This window comes from Schistocerca gregaria, chromosome 2 (assembly GCF_023897955.1).
Source record: "Schistocerca gregaria isolate iqSchGreg1 chromosome 2, iqSchGreg1.2, whole genome shotgun sequence".
Classification (NCBI taxonomy): Eukaryota; Metazoa; Arthropoda; class Insecta; order Orthoptera; family Acrididae; genus Schistocerca; species Schistocerca gregaria.
In genome coordinates this window covers 363,632,740-363,652,534 of record NC_064921.1, presented here as the reverse complement: position 1 = coordinate 363,652,534, position 19,795 = coordinate 363,632,740, and the positions used below count along the sequence as shown (strand labels likewise).

Genomic DNA, 19,795 nt, shown 5'->3' with positions numbered 1-19,795 from the left:
TTCCTTAAGATGTGCAATGTGAACCAGTGACTGGAGCAACAGCTAAGAACAGAAAACTTTTTTGATTTTTTTGGGCTGTGTGTATGTATTTAGCAGTCATTCATACAAGTAATACTTGTAAGAATGGCTCATATGAAATATCTAGTACCACCTTTTTTTTTATATGCGTCCGGATAGTTATCAGACAATTCAGTGTTTCCTAAGGTCTTGTATGTGTGTCTTTATGTATATCATTTTGTCCTATTTGATAAAAAAATTGATACTCATTGCAAACAATCGGTTGATTGTTATCACTGATAAAATTATGTACATATACTAAATTAAGTAACTAATCAAGAAATTGAAGTAATAAGTCATTAGCAATAAATAACTAGAGACTGCAGAGATGTTAGCATAAAAAAAATCAATGCTTCTAATTAATAAAATGGTAATCTAAAAATCCAGTAACCTTAGACCTGACTCTCTTGTGAAACAGCTTAAAAGTTATTACCAAGCAATGTATTTCCATTTGTTATTTAGTTTTATGTCTTCCTCAGTAATTAATTTTCTTTGTAATTACATTTCTAATTAACTCTCCAATTGTTTACATCTCACAGTTTTTTAATTTCCATTATTTGAGGCCTTATTTGTGCATTCTATGTATTTACTTGAATAAAGCATGAGCTATGTACTACCATTACATTTTAGTAACCAAATCTAAACTGTAATTAATTATGTAACTAAAATAATAATAGAGACATTATTGTAATTAAAGTTCAGAATGATTTTCTCATGGAAAACTAAAGATATTACTATAAAATATTGTCATTCAATATTGTATTTTATACTTTATTTGGCTATAACATCAGTTTCTTTACGTTTTGTAAATTTTAATTGTAACATCAAAATTGTACAAAATTAATGCTTTATTTTGGAAGCTATTGTTAAAATTCTACATAAAGTAATGCAGTGATGCTGCAATAGTCAGTTTTTGAAGTTACTTTTGGAGGTCGAAGAGATCAGTAAGTCTGTGTTTTGTTTACATGACGAGTGTGCAGTTCGCATGTTAATTAATGTCAATTAATGTGAATAAATTTTGTGAAGCATGAAAATTTCGTATCCATTCATCAATGGACCAGGTATGTTACTTAAGTAACTTTCTACATGAATCATTACACCGTCTTCTTAGCATTAATGATTAGTATATCTTATGTAGGCCAGTCACTGAATTGTTCAGTGGCCAAGTTCACTGTTCTCTGTGGTGCCTCTGTGTTGTCCTCTTTCAGAATTACAGTTGTATCATCTGCAAATATGATGGTTCTATGGGCATCTACATTCCGGCTCAAGTCAGTGATATACAGGACAAATTGCACAGGTCCCAGTATAGAGCCCTGAGACACATCTTGCTGAACAGTGTTACCATCAACTAGGATTTCAGTTATTTAACTAAGGTGTACTTCACATTGACCATCTGTATACAGCTGCTTGGGAATGATTCTCTCTTTCTTTTTTGTCCATACTGTTCAGTTTTTATAAGCAATATTTTGTGATCAACAGTGTCAAAGAAATACATACTTCTCAATGAAATAAGAAATGTTACGATATTAAAATTCTTGAAACACTGTACCATTTTTCATGATTCAGAACTTGTGTGTGCTGCAGAAGTCACAGGCTTGAATCAAGAAGGAAAAACCACAAGAAATACCAGATATGCATTAGGTGACCAAACAAGTTGTTATAGCCTGAAAAGTACAGGCAACAAGAAACATGAAGGTAGCACACTGATGTAAAACAAGATCATCCATCCAATAACCTGATTAAGCATCAATAATGAGTGTACTTACAGCTAGTCCAATATTTCCCAGAGTGACAACAGCAGTGGCGCTGATACTTTCATTCACTAAATAGTTACCAAGTCTTGTCACTTCTTCAAGAACTTCCTCTGGTGAAGATTTTTGAATGCTCAGGCTCATGTTCACTGGAAATCCTACAGTGTAAAGCAGACATAAGGAACAGGCATTCTGTATGGTGAAACATTCTTGCGCAGTTATAAGTGAAACATAACACAATTTAAATTAAATCATTTTACTTTACTTGATGGGCTTCAGTCTCAGAATTTCAAAAAAAAAGAACAAATTATTCTTAGCAGATACAGGTATCCAACATTTGGCCATGAAGCCAACAAAATGAAAATTTATGAAAGGTACTAATCCATTCACACAAATTCATATTATATGTGTAGAATATCAAAAAAGAAAGTGACCATAACAGGCAAGCTCTGTTCTCATAAAAAGCACAGCAGTTTGCTGCATCATAAAAAAATATGATTTCAATTTCAATAGCAATTTTTTAGTTTTATAAGAATACCTTATCACCAATCAGTTTACACTGCCATCATCATGTATATGTTGTGAACAAAAAATTTACAACATGAGAGACAAAGATGGAACATTTTCAAGTTCACAACAAAGACAGCAACAGAGAGAGTTTCTTTCATTTGCAAAATTTTATGCCACGTTTTTGTGAAGCTTTATGTTGTACATACTTCTGTTTTCAAAAGTACAATGGTGTACATTCATACCTCATAACTATACCTTCCAAAGACAATGTGAATTCTACATACTAGCCATGATACAAGGTGCATAGCACACTCATTGTGTAGTAATTCCACACAGAATTGGACAAATAGTTCTGCATATCAGTACCCTAAATAAATAATTGTTGACTACTCATTTCATGCACTTAGGGATTGGATGTTGAAAAATCATTTCCTAGTGGGCACCTGAACTACACTCCTGGAAATTGAAATAAGAACACCGTGAATTCATTGTCCCAGGAAGGGGAAACTTTATTGACACATTCCTGGGGTCAGATACATCACATGATCACACTGACAGAACCACAGGCACATAGACAGGCAACAGAGCATGCACAATGTCGGCACTAGTACAGTGTATATCCACCTTTCGCAGCAATGCAGTCTGCTATTCTCCCATGGAGATGATCGTAGAGATGCTGGATGTAGTCCTGTGGAACGGCTTGCCATGCCATTTCCGCCTGGCGCCTCAGTTGGACCAGCGTTCGTGCTGGACGTGCAGACCGCGTGCGACGACGCTTCGTCCAGTACCAAACTTGCACAATGGGGGACAGATCCGGAGATCTTGCTGGCCAGGGTAGTTGACTTACACCTTCTACAGCACGTTGGGTGGCACGGATACATGTGGACGTGCATTGCCCTGTTGGAACAGCTAGTTCCCTTGCCGGTCTAGGAATGGTAGAACGATGGGTTCGATGACGGTTTGGATGTACCGTGCACTATTCAGTGTCCCCTCGACGATCACCAGAGGTGTACGGCCAGTGTAGGAGATCGCTCCCCACACCATGATGCCGGGTGTTGGCCCTGTGTGCCTTGGTCGTATGCAGTCCTGATTGTGGCGCTCACCTGCACGGCACCAAACACGCATACGACCATCATTGGCACCAAGGCAGAAGCGACTCTCATCGTTGAAGACGACACGTCTCCATTCGTCCCTCCATTCACGCCTGTCGCGACACCACTGGAGGCGGGCTGCACGATGTTGGGGCGTGAGTGGAAGACGGCCTAACGGTGTGCGGGACCGTAGCCCAGCTTTATGGAGACGGTTGCGAATGGTCCTCGCCGATACCCCAGGAGCAACAGTGTCCCTAATTTGCTGGGAAGTGGAGGTGCAGTCCCCTACGGCACTGCGTAGGATCCTACGGTCTTGGCGTGCATCCGTGCGTCGCTGCGGTCCGGTCCCAGGTCGACGGGCACGTGCACCTTCCGCCGACCACTGGCGACAACATCGATGTACTGTGGAGACCTTACGCCCCACGTGTTGAGCAATTCGGCGGTACGTCCACCCGGCCTCCCGCATGCCCACTATACGCCCTCGCTCAAAGTCCGTCAACTGCACATACGGTTCACATCCACCCTGTCGCGGCATGCTACCAGTGTTAAAGACTGCGATGGAGCTCCGTATGCCACAGCAAACTGGCTGACACTGACGGCGGCAGTGCACAAATGCTGCGCAGCTAGCGCCATTCGACGGCCAACACCGCGGTTCCTGGTGTGATCATTGCTTGTACAGCCCTCTCGCAGTGTCCGGAGCAAGTATGGTGGGTCTGACACACCGGTGTCAATGTGTTCTTTTTTCCATTTCCAGGAGTGTATATACAGAATGATCAACCTAGACCACGTGGCCTGTATACATTTCTTCACTACATACTCCTTACCCATCTTCCCCCCTCTCAAGTGCTGGTTACCACAGCAGTGTCTACCTGCAGCTGCCACACTGAATGTTGTATGAAATTAATGCAAGGCTGCTCTATCAAATGAGAAATGAAAATTCCACATGTCTATATTCTTCTAGGAGAAACTGGATTGAAGTACTATGGGAATGTTTTTAATGTTGCTTTTTCTTTTGCAGTGTCTGCTTAGTAAATCTATTCTTAGTATAAGTGCTCTCTAAACCTTTAAATTCTGAGTTGAGTGTAATAAAGATAGGTTGGACACTGATGGTGGAGGCATGTTTATATCTGTAAATAAGACAATAACTCTTATACAGTTGGTACAGATTCTGGATATGAAATAAGGTAAATAATGTGAAAGATGGTTCAACCAAGGTAACTAGGTGATTGAACAGACACCCCACCTCCTATCAATCTCAGGAATCACAGCGATGCAACGTATCAGAAAGTTATTGAAAACGGTCGTGAATAAATTATCTGATGTAGTTGTGCTAGGGAGAGATTTCAGCTTATGAGCTGTAGCCTGGAGGGTCCAAAATGTTACAGCAAGTAGTAGGAACAAGAATTCATGTGATATACATTACTAAATGGCTAAAGCAGTGCACAGTCCCAGTTGCAAATTTTTAAATTCCACCAATAATTAAATGACACACGTATACAAAAACCTAGAGAAAAATATAACAAAAAGTAGGAAAATTTATAAAGGATCAGTGATTGATAATGGGATTGGCAGTTCATGCTCAACATGATGAAATACAACACATTGTGCATAAATAGGTGTAAATGACGTACCATTTGATTACGCAGTAGTCTGAAAATTACTGGAAACAGTCACATCCGTTAGTATCTGGGAATATTCTAGTAACAAAAGTAATTTAGAGAGGGGGAGGGGGAGGGGGAGAGGGAAGGGGAAGGGGAGAGGGAGAGGGAGAGAGGGGGAGGGGGAGAGGGAAGGGGAAGGGGAGATGGAGAGGGAGAGAGGGGGAGAAGGGGAGAGGGAGAGGGAGAAGGGGCGAGAGGGAGGCAGGAGAGGGAGAGGGAGGCAGGAGAGGGAGAGGGAGGCAGGAGAGGGAGGCAGGAGAGGGAGGCAGGAGAGGGAGGCAGGAGAGGGAGGCAGGAGAGGGAGGCAGGAGAGGGAGGCAGGAGAGGGAGGCAGGAGAGGGAGGCAGGAGAGGGAGGCAGGAGAGGGAGGCAGGAGAGGGAGGCAGGAGAGGGAGGCAGGAGAGGGAGGCAGGAGAGGGAGGCAGGAGAGGGAGGCAGGAGAGGGAGGCAGGAGAGGGAGGCAGGAGAGGGAGGCAGGAGAGGGGGGCAGGAGAGGGGGGCAGGAGAGGGAGGCAGGAGAGGGAGGCAGGAGAGGGAGGCAGGAGAGGGAGGCAGGAGAGGGAGGCAGGAGAGGGAGGCAGGAGAGGGAGGCAGGAGAGGGAGGCAGGAGAGGGAGGCAGGAGAGGGAGGCAGGAGAGGGAGAGGGAGAGGGAGAGGGAGAGGGAGAATGAGGGAGGGAGAGATCATACCTGCTTCTCTAGCCATCATTTTCAGCTCATTTAAGTTGGGTGAAAATGCATATAATGACTTCCATAAGCTGCTTCTGAATGGTTTTATGGACTTTGAGACATCTGTAGGTTCAAACCAAACTGGAAAAAAGATGTTCCCATTTCAGTTAGGCATAGATAATCACACAAATATTGAGGATATTTTTTGCTAGTAGAAAGGTCGGAATAAGTCAAACAACAGAACTGTAAAAATTACTCAAAAAGTAAAGTACATTATTAGAGAAGTAAATCCAATAAACTACTGAATGATGGCTAATTGTATAAAAAGGAAAATTCCCTTTTGGAAACTGTACAATGACAACAAAGAGTTGCTGACTTGTACTTCAAATTCTGAAGATGAAATTTTAGAAATGTTAATAGGGCCATATGAAAGTGCACACATTAACCAATATATTAGTGACCAAGTGCAATGAATCACCAACAAATAGTCAAACTCTTTTAGCACAAATACTGAAACTCTTAGCAACAGAAGACAGAAAATTATTTAAGCTCCAATATAATTTTATAGGGGAAGGACAAATGAGAATAGGAAATATGATTTTTTTATTGTTTACATTACAATGTAGTAGATGAATAAATATGATATGTGTTATCAACTCTCCTTTCACACTGATGAATGTATTTTAATTTTCTTCGATCATGAACTTAATTTCAGGTTAACTGAAAGTAACTGATGATAATGTTTTTTTTTAACAGTTTCAGGTTGTTGCCCATTTAAAGGTTAAAAAATGTCACTGGAACAGCAAACAAATGTGGAAAGTACACTGTTCACAATAATTACAGATACTTATTGTGATTAACACTCATATAAAACATACAACTTTTATGGTGAAGATGTTAACTGTTTTGGAAACACAAAAGTTGGCATTTTTGTAGGTCACACAACCATCAATAATTGTGGCACCCACAACATAGGCTCTGCACCACTCATTAAAAATCTCTCTCTACACAATAAAGAGAGGTAGCTATCAATTCTGAGGCAGGATACTACAGTTTTCTTTCAGCCTTATATGATAAACCCGCATGTGTGCAGGCACGCACATTATATATAACAAATATTTCAAGACTTACCAAGCGGGAAAGTGCCGGTAGATAGGCACAATGAATAAAATACACAAACACACACACAGAATTTCGAGCTTTCTGCTTGTGTCTGTGTCTGTGCATGTATGTATGTATGTATGTATGGAGGTGTGTGTGTGTGTGTGTGTGTGTGTGTGTGTGTGTGTGTGTGTGTGTGTGTGTGTGTGTGTGTGCGCGCGCGTATATACCTATCCTTTCCTTCCCTCTTTCCTGACGAAGCAGCCGTCGGTTGCGAAAGCTCAAAATTCTGTGTGTGTGTGTTTGTGTGTGTGTTTTATTCATTGTGCCTATCTGCCGGCGCTTTCCCGCTTGGTAAGTCTTGGAATCTTTATTTTTAATATATTTTTCCCATGTGGAAGTTTATATATATATACTGTACAATGACAACACAGAGTTGCTGACTTGTACTTTAAATTCTAAAGATGAAATTTTAGAAATGTTAATAGGACCATATAAAAGTACACACATTAACCAATTGTTCAGTTCCTTTCACCCATTAAAAAATCATCTCAGCTATTTCCAACAACTTTTGTTTTATTTCCATTCCCGTTTTTCCCACATAACCGATCATTTTTTAGCAGCTCCCCACAGGTTTAAACGTTATTTCTTCGTCAAACAATTGTTAGCCTCATTTTCATAACCTGCGAGTACATAACCAGTCCTATGTATACATTTACAATCATTTTTTCGAAATTTTCCTGAATTTCCCCACCCTTTAACGTGTTTTGGAGACAACACAACTACCTAAACTTTGCACCCATTGTTGTTGTTGTTGTTGTTGTTCACCAACCTAAGTTCAGCACAGGATCAACAGAGCTCATCTCAAACCAACACTTTTTCGACCTTTTTCACACCTTTATCTCTCCCTATATATGTATCTATTTATTTTCACTTTAACCTCGTGTTACCCTTTCCACCTTCTAATACTATGTCAACCTACAATGACCCCATTAAATTTTATTTTCATTCCCTCCGCAAACATGCCTTCACCCTAGCCAGATTATGCTCCCATATTTTATTTACTCAGGCTTGTCTGACATTTGGCATTACCCCCAAAGGCCTCACACTTAAAGTTCCCATCTCTGGTTGCAATCCTTCTTTCCATCAGTCCTTATACCAGTTCCAAATTGCACAATCCGTAGCCTTCACCCGGCTAATCCTTCACCTATACATCGACTCGGCCAATGAACACACCCGTCAACTCCTATCCCAAATCAAAGTCCTCAATCTTTCCTCTCCCACATCCACACCGGCTGTTCATAGTATCCTCCTACAGGCCAACCACAAATTAGAAAAGCATGCCACCCTCCATCTCAAAAAAAGTATCCAATCTTCTGGTTTCACACCTCTGGAAAGGCAACTCACTCACCCTCCACAACCTTTCCAACAAACCTCAACCACCTCTCATTGCACACAGACTCAGTCTCTCCCATCTACTCAATCTCCCACTTCCAGCTCCACTCCCCCCAACACATCAAAATTCTAGTCGACACAATCTGGAACCACAACACCCCAATTCAGTAGTTAACCTTTCCTCCAAACTTCTCTCCCATTCCGAAACCTCTGTCCTATCCAAAGGCCTCACCTTCAGCCCCACTCCCAGATTCAACCAAACTGCCCTTGTCAAAGATTTACTGTCCTGCACTCGTAGTCTCTGCTGGAAATATCACTTTGCCACGAAGAAAAATAATCCTGATCCAACTCCTAATGATCCAACTCCTAATGATCCAACTCCTAATGATCCAACTCCTAATGATCCAACTCCTAATGATCCAACTCCTAATGATCCAACTCCTAACGATCCAACCCCTAACGATCCAACCCCTAACGATCCAACCCCTAACGATCCAACCCCTAACGATCCAACCCCTAACGATCCAACCCCTAACGATCCAACTCCTAACGATCCAACTCCTAACGATCCAACTCCTAATGATCCAACTCCTAATGATCCAACTCCTAATGATCCAACTCCCCAAGACACTATCCAAATTGAACCCTGCCTGGAACAGTGCCGTCCTCCATCACAGCGGAACCCACCTCCTCTTCCTCAAAATCACCCTCTCCAAACCTTCCAGGAATTTCTCACTTCCAGCCTTGCCTCTCAATCTTTCTAGAAAAACCTTAATCCTACTCTCAACATCACCACAGCTGAAGCCCAGGCTATCCGTGATCTGAAAGCTGACCGATCTATCATCATTCTTCCGGCTGACAAGGGTTCCACGACCGTAGAACTTGATCGTCGGGAGTATGTGGCTGAGGGACTGCTTCAGCTTTCAGACAACTCTACATACAAAGTTTCCCCAGGTAATCCCATTCCTGATGTCCAGGGCGAGCTTCAAGGAATCCTCAGAACCTTAGGCCCCCTACAAAACCTTTCACCTGATACCATCAAACTTCTAACCCCACCGACACCTCGCACACCCACCTTCTACCTACTTCCTAAAATTCACAAACCCAAACATCCTGGCCGCCCCATTGTAGCTGGTTACCAAGCCCCCACAGAATGTATCTCTGCCTACATAGATCAACACCTTCAACCCATTACATACAGTCTCCCATCCTTCATCAAAGACACCAACCATTTTCTCGAACGCCTGGAATTCTTACCCAGTCTGTTACCCCCAGAAAACATCCTTGTAACCATTGATGCCACTTCCCTATACACAAATATCCCGCACGTCCAGGGCCTCGCTGCAATGGAGCACTTCCTTTCACGCCGATCACCTGCCACTCTACCTAAAACCTCTTTCCTCATCACCTTAGCCAGCTTCATCCTGACCCACAAATTCTTCACTTTTGAAGGCCAGACATACCAACAATAAAAGGGAACAGCCATGGGTACCAGGATGGCCCCCTCATATGCCAACCTATTTATGGGTCGCTTAGAGGAAGCCTTCTTGGTTACCCAAGCCCGCCAACCCAAAGTTTGGTACAGATTTATTGATGACATCTTCATGATCTGGACTCACAGTGAAGAACAACTCCAGAATTTCCTCTCCAACCTCAACTCCTTTGGTTCCATCAGATTCACCTGGTCCTACTCCGAATCCCATGCAACTTTCCTTGATGTTGACCTCCATCTGTCCAATGGCCAGCTTCACACATCCGTCCACATCAAACCCACCAACAAGAAACAGTACCTCCATTATGACAGCTACCACCAATTCCATATCAAACGGTCCCTTCCCTATAGCCTAGGCGTTCGTGGCAAACGAATCTGCTCCAGTCCTGAATCCCTGAACCATTACACCAACAACCTGAAAACAGCTTTCGCATTCCGCAACTACCCTCCCGACCTGGCACAGAAGCAAATAACCAGAGCCACTTCCTCATCCCCTCAAACCCAGAACCTCTCACAGAAGAACCCCAAAAGTGGCCCACTTGTGACAGTATACTTTCTGGGACTGGATCAGACTCTGAATGTGGCTCTCCAGCAGGGATACGACTTCCTCAAATCCTGAAATGAGATCCATCCTTCATGAAATCCTCCCCACTCCACCAAGAGTGTCTTTCCGCCGTCCACCTAACCTAACCTTTGTAACCTCTTGGTTCATCCCTATGAAATCCTCAAACCACCTTCCCTACCCTCTGGCTCCTACCCTTGTAACCGCCCCCGGTGTAAAACATGTCCTATGCACCCTCCCACCACCACCTACACCAGTCCTGTAACCCGGAAGGTGTACACAATCAAAGGCAGAGCCACGTGTGAAAGCATCCACGTGATTTACCAACTGACCTGCCTACACTGTGATGCTCTCTATGTGGGAATGACCAGCAACAAACTGTCCATTTGCATGAATGGACACAGGCAGACAGTGTTTGTTGGTAATGAGGATCACCCTATGGCTAAACATGCCTTGGTGCACGGCCAGCACACCTTGGCACAGTGTTACACCGTCCGGGTTATCTGGATACTTCCCACCAACACCAACATATCCGAACTCTGGAGATTGGAACTTGCCCTTCAATATATCCTCTCTTCTCGTTATCCACCAGGCCTCAATCTCCGCTAATTTCAAGTTGCTGCTGCTCATACCTCACCTGTCTTTCAACAACTTCTTTGCCTCTGTACTTCCGCCTCGACTGACATCTCTGCCCGAACTCTTTGCCTTTACAAATGTCTACTTGTGTCTGTGTATGTGCGGATGGATGTGTGTGTGTGTGTGTGTGTGTGTGTGTGTGTGTGTGTGTGTGTGTGTGTGTGTGTGTGTGTGTGTGTGGGCGCGCGCGCGAGTGTACACCTGTCCTTTTTCCCCCAAGGTAAGTCTTTCTGCTCCCTTAAAACCCACATCCTTTCGTCTTTCCCTCTCCTTTCCTCTTTCCTGAAGAAGCAATCGTTGGTTGTGAAAGATAGAAATTTTGTGTGTTTGTGTGTTATTTTATTGTGCCAGTCTACCAGCTCTTTCCCGCTTGGTAAGTCTTGGAATCTTTGTTTTTAATATATTTTTCCCATGTGGAATATATATACTTCAAATAATTATTTTTTCAACACAGAATCTACTTTGAAGAGGTGAGAAAATCAGAACAAGAGAAACCCATGTAACATGCCTCAGTTAAATACTGTTAACACAAAATTAGCAGAGTGATTCCATTCATTCATTCATTCATTCATTCATTCATTCATCCAGTCAGTCACTCACTCATCATATCTCACAGACCCTCTAAAACAGATACTCATTTCATTTCCTTCAGTGTGGATTATAAATCTAAAAGAGATATGTTCATGATTCATAAGTATTCATTCAATCTACAAATAAATTACACCCAGTATGAAACACAAATAAAAAATAGATCAGTCTTTGCACCCATTGATTAGGAGACCAATATAAAATTTCCACCACACCAGATGCTGACAAAAGATATTGCAATATGGACCTTGAAATAACTGATAATCATCTTAAAATATGCTACACAACATTTTCTCTATTCAGTAGCTATGTATTTAATACCTTCTCTTTCTTTTTCATGTCATATTACATTAGGTACCATGTAAATTTTTATGCCCATAAGATAGGCAACTCATTGGAATGAAGAGCATGTCAAAAAACGTACATAACTCTTACTATAAATAAATAAACAGTTCTTCTGAAGTTTTCATAATAAATAGAGACTCAACAGAAAACAAAATCACCAGTGCTGCATAATGTGTATAAGAGTGCTCCCTAAGAGCTTTGTAATATCTCTGAAGTAGTCTGCAAATCGTTTAGCATTTCATTAACTGCACTAAATTTGATATTGTTATCTGTCTTCATTTCCTCTAGTTTTGCCAAAATTGCCTGAAAAACATCAGTATTTACTGTTGCTTTACTGTCTATGATTTCACTCGGCTTAAACATGTCCTTACTGAATCCTGCAGCTTCCATTTCCACCTCACTTTTGCTTTCTTCCCTGTTCATTAATTAACAAGCACATTAGTCCACAAACAACTTAACTTCACAAATAGCTTGTACTATCTTTCCTTTCTGATGTCCCCGGTTGTATTTGTAAAGTCCTCCTCACTTTCATTGGATTTATTCCATCATTACTGGCAGTGCATCATCACTGTTGTTATAAAGATCCCTTGTTGGGCAGCCTTCAGTTTTGCTCCAAGTGGTCGAAAAAATTTATGTACATAAATTTCAAAAATCAACAAAATACAACAATTTCTGCAACAGACAAAACTTTATTATTAGCCAATTACTCATGGGTAATGCCCGCACTTGTAATCTCTACCCTCCTTCCTCCTTCCGTTTATAGTCCATATAAAACAATACCCTTTTCAAGTAATTAATAAGCTAAGTCTCTTATGACGATTTGAGTGGAGCAAAGATTGCAATAAACTTCAAAGTTTACTTAGCTTGCCATGTTGAGATGGATCTAGTTCACCTGGTTTAGGGGTGTGATTCTTGAAGCTGAAAATCTAACATCAGGTCCTCACAGTTTGTTTGAACTAAATAAAATGGAAGAGTGTTGCAGAATTTATGTAAATATGTTTTCCAGTGATTTTCTCACATTTTAGTGTATCATACAGTATACACTCCTGGACATTGAAATAAGAACACCGTGAATTCATTGTCCCAGGAACGGGAAACTTTATTGACACATTCCTTGGGTCAGATACATCACATGATCACACTGACAGAACCACAGGCACATAGACACAGGCAACAGAGCATGCACAATGTCGGCACTAGTACAGTGTATATCCACCTTTCGCAACAATGCAGACTGCTATTCTCCCATGTAGATGATCGTAGAGATGCTGGATGTAGTCCTGTGGAATGGCTTGCCATGCCATTTCCACCTGGCGCCTCAGTTGGACCAGCGTTCATGCTGGACGTGCAGACTGCGTGAGACGACGCTTCATCCAGTCCCAAACATGCTCAATGCGGGACAGATCCGGAGATCTTGCTGGCCAAGGTAGTTGACTTACACCTACAGCACGTTGGGTGGCACGGGATACATGCGGACGTGCATTGTCCTGTTGGAACAGCAAGTTCCCTTGCCGGTCTAGGAATGGTAGAACGATGGGTTCGATGACGGTTTGGATGTACCGTGCACTATTCAGTGTCCCCTCGACGATCACCAGAGGTGTACGGCCAGTGTAGGAGATCACTCCCCACACCATGATGCCGGGTGTTGGCCCTGTGTGCCTCGGTCGTATGCAGTCCTGATTGTGGCACTCACCTGCACGGCGCCAAACATGCATACGACCATCATTGGCACCAAGGCAGAAGTGACTCTCATCGCTGAAGACGACACGTCTCCATTCGTCCCTCCATTCACGCCTGTCGCGACACCACTGGAGGCGGGCTGCACGATGTTGGGGCGTGAGCGGAAGACGGCCTAACGGTGTGCGGGACCGTAGCCCAGCTTCATGGAGACGATTGCGAATGGTCCTCGCCGATACCCCAGGAGCAACAGTGTCCCTAATTTGCTGGGAAGTGGCGGTGCGGTCCCCTATGGCACTGCATAGGATCCTACGGTCTTGGCATGCATCCGTGCGTCGCTGCAGTTCGGTCCCAGGTCGACGGGCACATGCACCTTCCGCCGACCACTGGCGACAACATCGATGTACTGTGGAGACCTCACACCCCACATGTTGAGCAATTCGGCGGTACGTCCACCCGGCCTCCCGCATGCCCACTATACACCCTCGCTCAAAGTCCGTCAAGTGCACATACGGTTCACGTCCACGCTGTCGCGGCATGCTACCAGTGTTAAAGACTGCGATGGAGCTCCGTATGCCATGGGGCAAACTGGCTGACACTGACGGCGGCAGTGCACAAATGCTGCGCAGCTAGCGCCATTCGACGGCCAACACCGCGGTTCCTGGTGTGTCCGCTGTGCCGTGCGTGTGATCATTGCTTGTACAGCCCTCTCGCAGTGTCCAATGTGTTCTTTTTTCCATTTCCAGGAGTGTATTTTATTGTCCTGCAAGGTACAAAGAATGCTGTCACAAACATCAATCAAAGAGAACTAATTGCAGATCCAGAGAGGTTAGATGAGCTACCTCAGGGCAGTGATATTGTTCCGGGCAACTCCATGGAGTTACATCCCCACAAGCTTATGCCTCTTCTCTTGAGGAGGAAGAGCGAAATAGAACATATTATTGTTTCTCCCACTAAGCTTCAGGCACATTGCTGACAGAAGTGGCATGGCATGAGTGAGTGGGAGAGATGTGGTGCTGTAACATACAGAAAGTTCTGGTTGAGTGCTGTGTTGTTGATAGGTACACAAACAGAAGGTACAGAGCTTGGCTAGCTTTTGGAATGTACTTCCTTTTCCAAGCTTGTAGGAAAAACCATGCGCACATGACACCCCCCCCCCCCCACCCCCCACCCCCCCTCAAAAACACTTTGTTTGTGTACCTTCAAAGAAGTAGCATTTCTGCCTTTCAGGGAGTCATATCCTTTATTCCTAAATAATTAGAGATGAGGTCCTGTTTCATGCCCCTTCTTGGTTTGCATCATGTCTGTCTGTAGCTACAAGTGGCACTACGGAGTGATGTCATGCAGATATCCGTATGGTGCACTACTGTTGCCATTAACCATTGGAATACAAGGTGATTTAGAGTTTGACATTTCATTTTTTTCCCACAGTAACATATTTTATAGTATAAGTAGCAGCTGAAGTACCTAAATCATTGTCTTGTGAAATAGTTGCTACTAAAGGTTTTTGCACCATAATTCATGTCTGAAAGTGTTAGGTGAATGCAATATCTATATGTGATGGGATGGAACACCATTAAACAAAAACATGCAAAAATATTGTTTATTATATTGTGAAGTTGTCTCTTTTTGTTGTAATTTAATTTTCATCTTGTATTTGTACACTTAGATCCTGAAAATGTTCCATAACATGTTCAGACAACATTGCGTAAAATGCAAATAGCTTTAATAACATCAGCTTTGGAAGAGTTGCAACACATTGCCATATTTGTAGCTCTGGACTCAGATGCTAACATACTAAATGTGCGGTCTACTGATTTTCTTCACTTTGACAAAAAGGTGTGCAGTATTCTTGACTTCTGTGTCATCTGATTCTGTAAGAATAGTTTCAAGGCATTTGTGAAGAAAGCTGAATGCCTCATCTACGATGATATACAAAGGAAACTTACATATTGGTAAATTAAGGTGTCCCTACTGTAAATATTGTTAAAGATACTATTCTGAATCCTAAAAACACAGCTTAAAAACACCTTTATAGTTTTCTAAGACAGATTCTGAATGTGGTAGATCCTTATTCCTATATGTTTTACATTCAGACTACCAATACAGTTGGGTAGGTACCACAGAGCCCAAGTGAAATGGTCCTAAAGGATGTGGAATACTTAAAAAATTGGAAACACATTTTCCATGTATAAACTAATAAAAACTTACCACAAACATGTAAATGTAATGTGTCAAACAATTCATAGGCTACTGTGGGCAAGCAATGTTGAAACACTTTTATTGTGCTTCCTCACACAAATAGTATTAAGTTTCTGATGATGTGTAGAAGTCAGATTCTCCATAGAACTCATTTTGTGTTGTCAGGCATTGGGATAGGAGTGAACCACCAATAAATCCTTTTTAATCTTCTTAAACAATAGTTTTTAAGTGGCGTGCACTAGAAAAGACATTCATAATGTCTTAATAATATGTTCATCCTCCGCACAAGATATTTTTGTTCTTGCTGTAACAGTTGAAGAAATGGCAATTGTTAATATTCATAAACCCCAAATGCACAGTTGTCCAATTTCCCATTTTCCACAACTACTGTATATGTATAAGAGATTTTAACCTATGCACCAACTCCGTGTAAACAACAACAACAACAACAACAACAACAACAGCAACTGACAAGGTGTAACCTTAGTAGACTGGGCAGAGAGTAATAAAATACAATTTCTTTTTTATGTTAAGCATACGAACTCAAGTAAATCCTGCTATTAGAGATATAGAGGACAACTTCACAAACCGCAACACTAACCAGTTGTTATCACACTAGGTATAACCATTCCCATCAGCTGTTCCCTTCCCCTACCCAGAGTTTTAGGAAGGCTAACTGGAACTGGAAAATGACATCAGATGGACTTGACCAAAGATAGATGGCTACAAAATATTTCCCACCCTAGCAGTTGGCTCTATCAAAAAACATATCCCCCAGGCAGTAACATAATCTTATATTCCTTGTTAGAATGAACAGTGCTAAAAACTGTATCATTGTTATGAAGTGCAAGGGACCAGGAACTGGACGAACAACTGCTATAAGTCCTTAATAATTCAAGAAAAATTACATGGAAAGAAACACTGGAGAGACAACACTTTAAACATGAAAGCTGAACAGCATGGCGTTTGTAGTGACCTGTGTAGGATTGCACACCCACGATCCAGGCACACAGCTGTACGGTGTGCCACAGAAGTCATAAGATGCTAGCACCAGCAGAGGTATCCACTCTCAGATGTGCACACAGCCTCTCCATAGTACACTCTACTGGCCAGAAGAAGGCTCAATGAGTTGGACCTGGCCAGTCTCACTCTCAGTCATATGTTGACATTCAGCATGTATGTCTTGGAATAGTAGTAAAGCCACTCCACAGCAAGTGTTTTCCTCTACCGGTATTCTTGAAGTAATAAAGTGTTGTGATTGTTATGAACTGTGTGTTCTTGTAGTCAGAACACAATGGCAATGAGTAGGACCATTTTTCACATTCAGTATTTTGGTGTGCGGTTGCTTTTTGCATTCTTTTGTGACATTCAAGCTCTGCTTCAAACGTTGGTACAACAACAGATGGAACTTCTTATGGTCATGCAACAGGCCATGCCAGCATTGCTTCCCCCATCCCCAATCGTCACTGGCTAGGCTTCCCCTCCATTTTCACTGTTTGAGGTGGTGGCAGCAGAATGGGAATTGTACAAACACAGCTTACAGTAACATTTCCATGCCTTCCACTTTACAGATGTGGAGGTATGTTGTGAACTGTTTTTGTCATGGACTTCTCCCATCTTGTATCACATGTTGTAGCAGATGGCCCCATTACAGGAATCTTCTTCATAGTCTTTTCACAATTTATGCTCATTGTTGTCTTTCTATTATTACTGCCATATACACATCATGGCCACCAATGAAAGAAACAGCCCATCAGTCTTATTGTGCCTGGAATGTGACTCTCCATGGCCTAACCGCCAGTTACACTTAGTCATTTCCAAGCCAAGAAGAGTTGAATGGGATGACATCGTTCACGAAGCTACAATCCACTGCTCCCTGAATAAGAAAAGACCAGCAGTGGGTCCTCCAATTAGAAAACCCTTCTCTTGATGAGTTGTTGTCCATTGCCCAGTCAAATGAGCTCTCTCATGCTGCTGGTTGGCAGCTGGAAGCATGGAGCGATGTCACAGAAGTGCAGGATAGCCCAGTTGCATCCAATGCATCCAAGGAGGACAAAGTGCTAGTGCAAGCTGGCTGATCTGGCGGCTCTGTAATTCGCAGAATGACAGATCAGAGTGTCCCCAGCACTGGGCCATTGTAAGTGGAAAAAAAAGCCCACATTGTGGTAGTCAGCCACTCAATGGCATAGAATGGAGTATCAGAGAACATGGATATGGATACCTAGGAAAGGTTGTCAGGACCAGTACTTAATCAGGTGTCCAGCAAGCTTTTTATCATGTTTTTTGTTCTCTCATGAAAGCTGTGCCTGTGCATGGACACTGGTGAGGCAGATTCCCTGCTCAATGCCTAAACATATTCGGACCTCGGCTCTCCTCTGCTGTTGCTGGTAAACAGCCTCATATGGAGATATGGTAAACAGTAAATCCCTTTGCTTTGTCAGTTCTCAGCTGGCTTTACCTTTTATAGATCAGTAACTCAGCCTATTACCTTTATTGTTGTTCACTTTGCTAGTTCAGCACCCTTTTCAGTCTAATGCCTTTCAGGCCTTTGGCTTTTGAGCCATGGACTACATACAGTTGGTGTCTGCCAATATCCTTATCAATTAGTGGAATCTCTGTGCCCCAAATTTCATGATATTTTTGCAAAATGCTTAGGGTGCAGTCAAGGCGGAGCAGTACCATCTCACATACTTTGGGGTTGTGGTTCCCATTTTCTCTAGTTAATGAGCCATACCCCTTGTTATCACAATGAAACTCTCTGGTAAACTTCAACTTTGCAGTGATTTTAAGGTCACCATGAATTCATAGCCTGTAGGCAACACATGAAAATTCTCAACATAATAAAAGGGTGTGACATAACGAATATGAAGATAAATATCTTAAAAAGCCAGTTACATGATTTTCTAATTGAACAATGCTACTACTCTGTGGAAGATTTCATGAAGGACAAAGTGATACTTTGAGCTGGATCCCTAAAACAGAATAAAAAATTTATGCTAGTTATAGTAGATGTAAATACTGTAAGTTTGGCATATTTTAAGTAAGTAAATTCTCCAGAAAGTATTAGTGTAAGAGTGACAAAATTTTAAATAAGCAAATAGTAACCTTGAAAGGTCTCCTGTACATCAGACATGTATTCTGAAATTGTGTATGTTATGAGATGAATAAAACCATTTCAAATTTCACATACCCATTGCCACATCTGGAAGAATTGTCCACATGCTTAGCAAGGGGTCAATTCTTCTCCAAAGTTGAACTTTTTGAAGAATATCACCAGTTAGCTTTGGATAAGGAGCCCAAGCACATCATGGTTCCTAGTTCACCTTTCATTCTATATCATTACCAATGATTAATGTTTGGCAAGGTAAGTGCTCCTATAACTTTTCAACACCAACTGGGACAGATCACATCCACTATTATGCACTGTTTCAACTACTTGGATGACATTGTCATCACCAGACATACTATGAGCAACCACTTGCATGATCTTTGGGTGCTTTTTGAAAAACTTTGGGCATTGCAATCTACAGAAATAAATTTTTTCAACCCTCTCTTTAGTACCTAGGTGACACAGTATCATGGCAGGATGTCCAACCCATGAAGAGTCTAGTCAAGGTTATTACAGACCTGCTGCATCCCTTGTCATCGCATAAACTGCAGGCTTTCTTGGGTAAAACTGTCTCTGAGCATCAGTTCATTCCTGAGGCACCCATAATTGTGCACTCTTTCTACCTTCTCTGTAAGGGTGCTTCCTTTGTCTGGTCTCTTGCATGTGAGCAGCCATTTTCTATGGTGCAGGACCACCTCAAGTCAGCATTGTGTCTTGCTACTTTTGATCCTAATAAACCACTTGTTTTGGCTACAGATGCCTCGCAGTATGATGTGGGGGCAGTCCCTGCATTGGAATGCAGAGAGTTTGGAGCCGCCACCTGCATTTGCATCCAAAACTCTCAGTCCACAGAAGTCCATTACTCTCGCACTGAGAAGGAAGCTCTGGCCATTGTGTATGTGGTCACTAAATTTCACATTTTCTTGTACGGCAGCAAATTTCAACTCACT

General features: G+C 42.3%; 1 protein-coding gene across 2 annotated transcripts in view; it reads right to left on the bottom strand.

Moving 5' to 3' along the window:
- The window catches only part of LOC126337077 (uncharacterized), a 327,185-nt gene that overhangs the window by 43,269 nt on the left and 264,121 nt on the right, over nt 1-19,795 (bottom strand). For both annotated transcript variants that reach the window (XM_050001423.1, XM_050001424.1), the window contains 2 exons: nt 5,760-5,879; nt 1,824-1,966 (listed from right to left, as the gene is read on the bottom strand). In XM_050001423.1, coding sequence (XP_049857380.1) covers nt 1,824-1,966; nt 5,760-5,879 — 263 coding nt within the window. The remainder of the gene's footprint in view (nt 1-1,823; nt 1,967-5,759; nt 5,880-19,795) is intronic.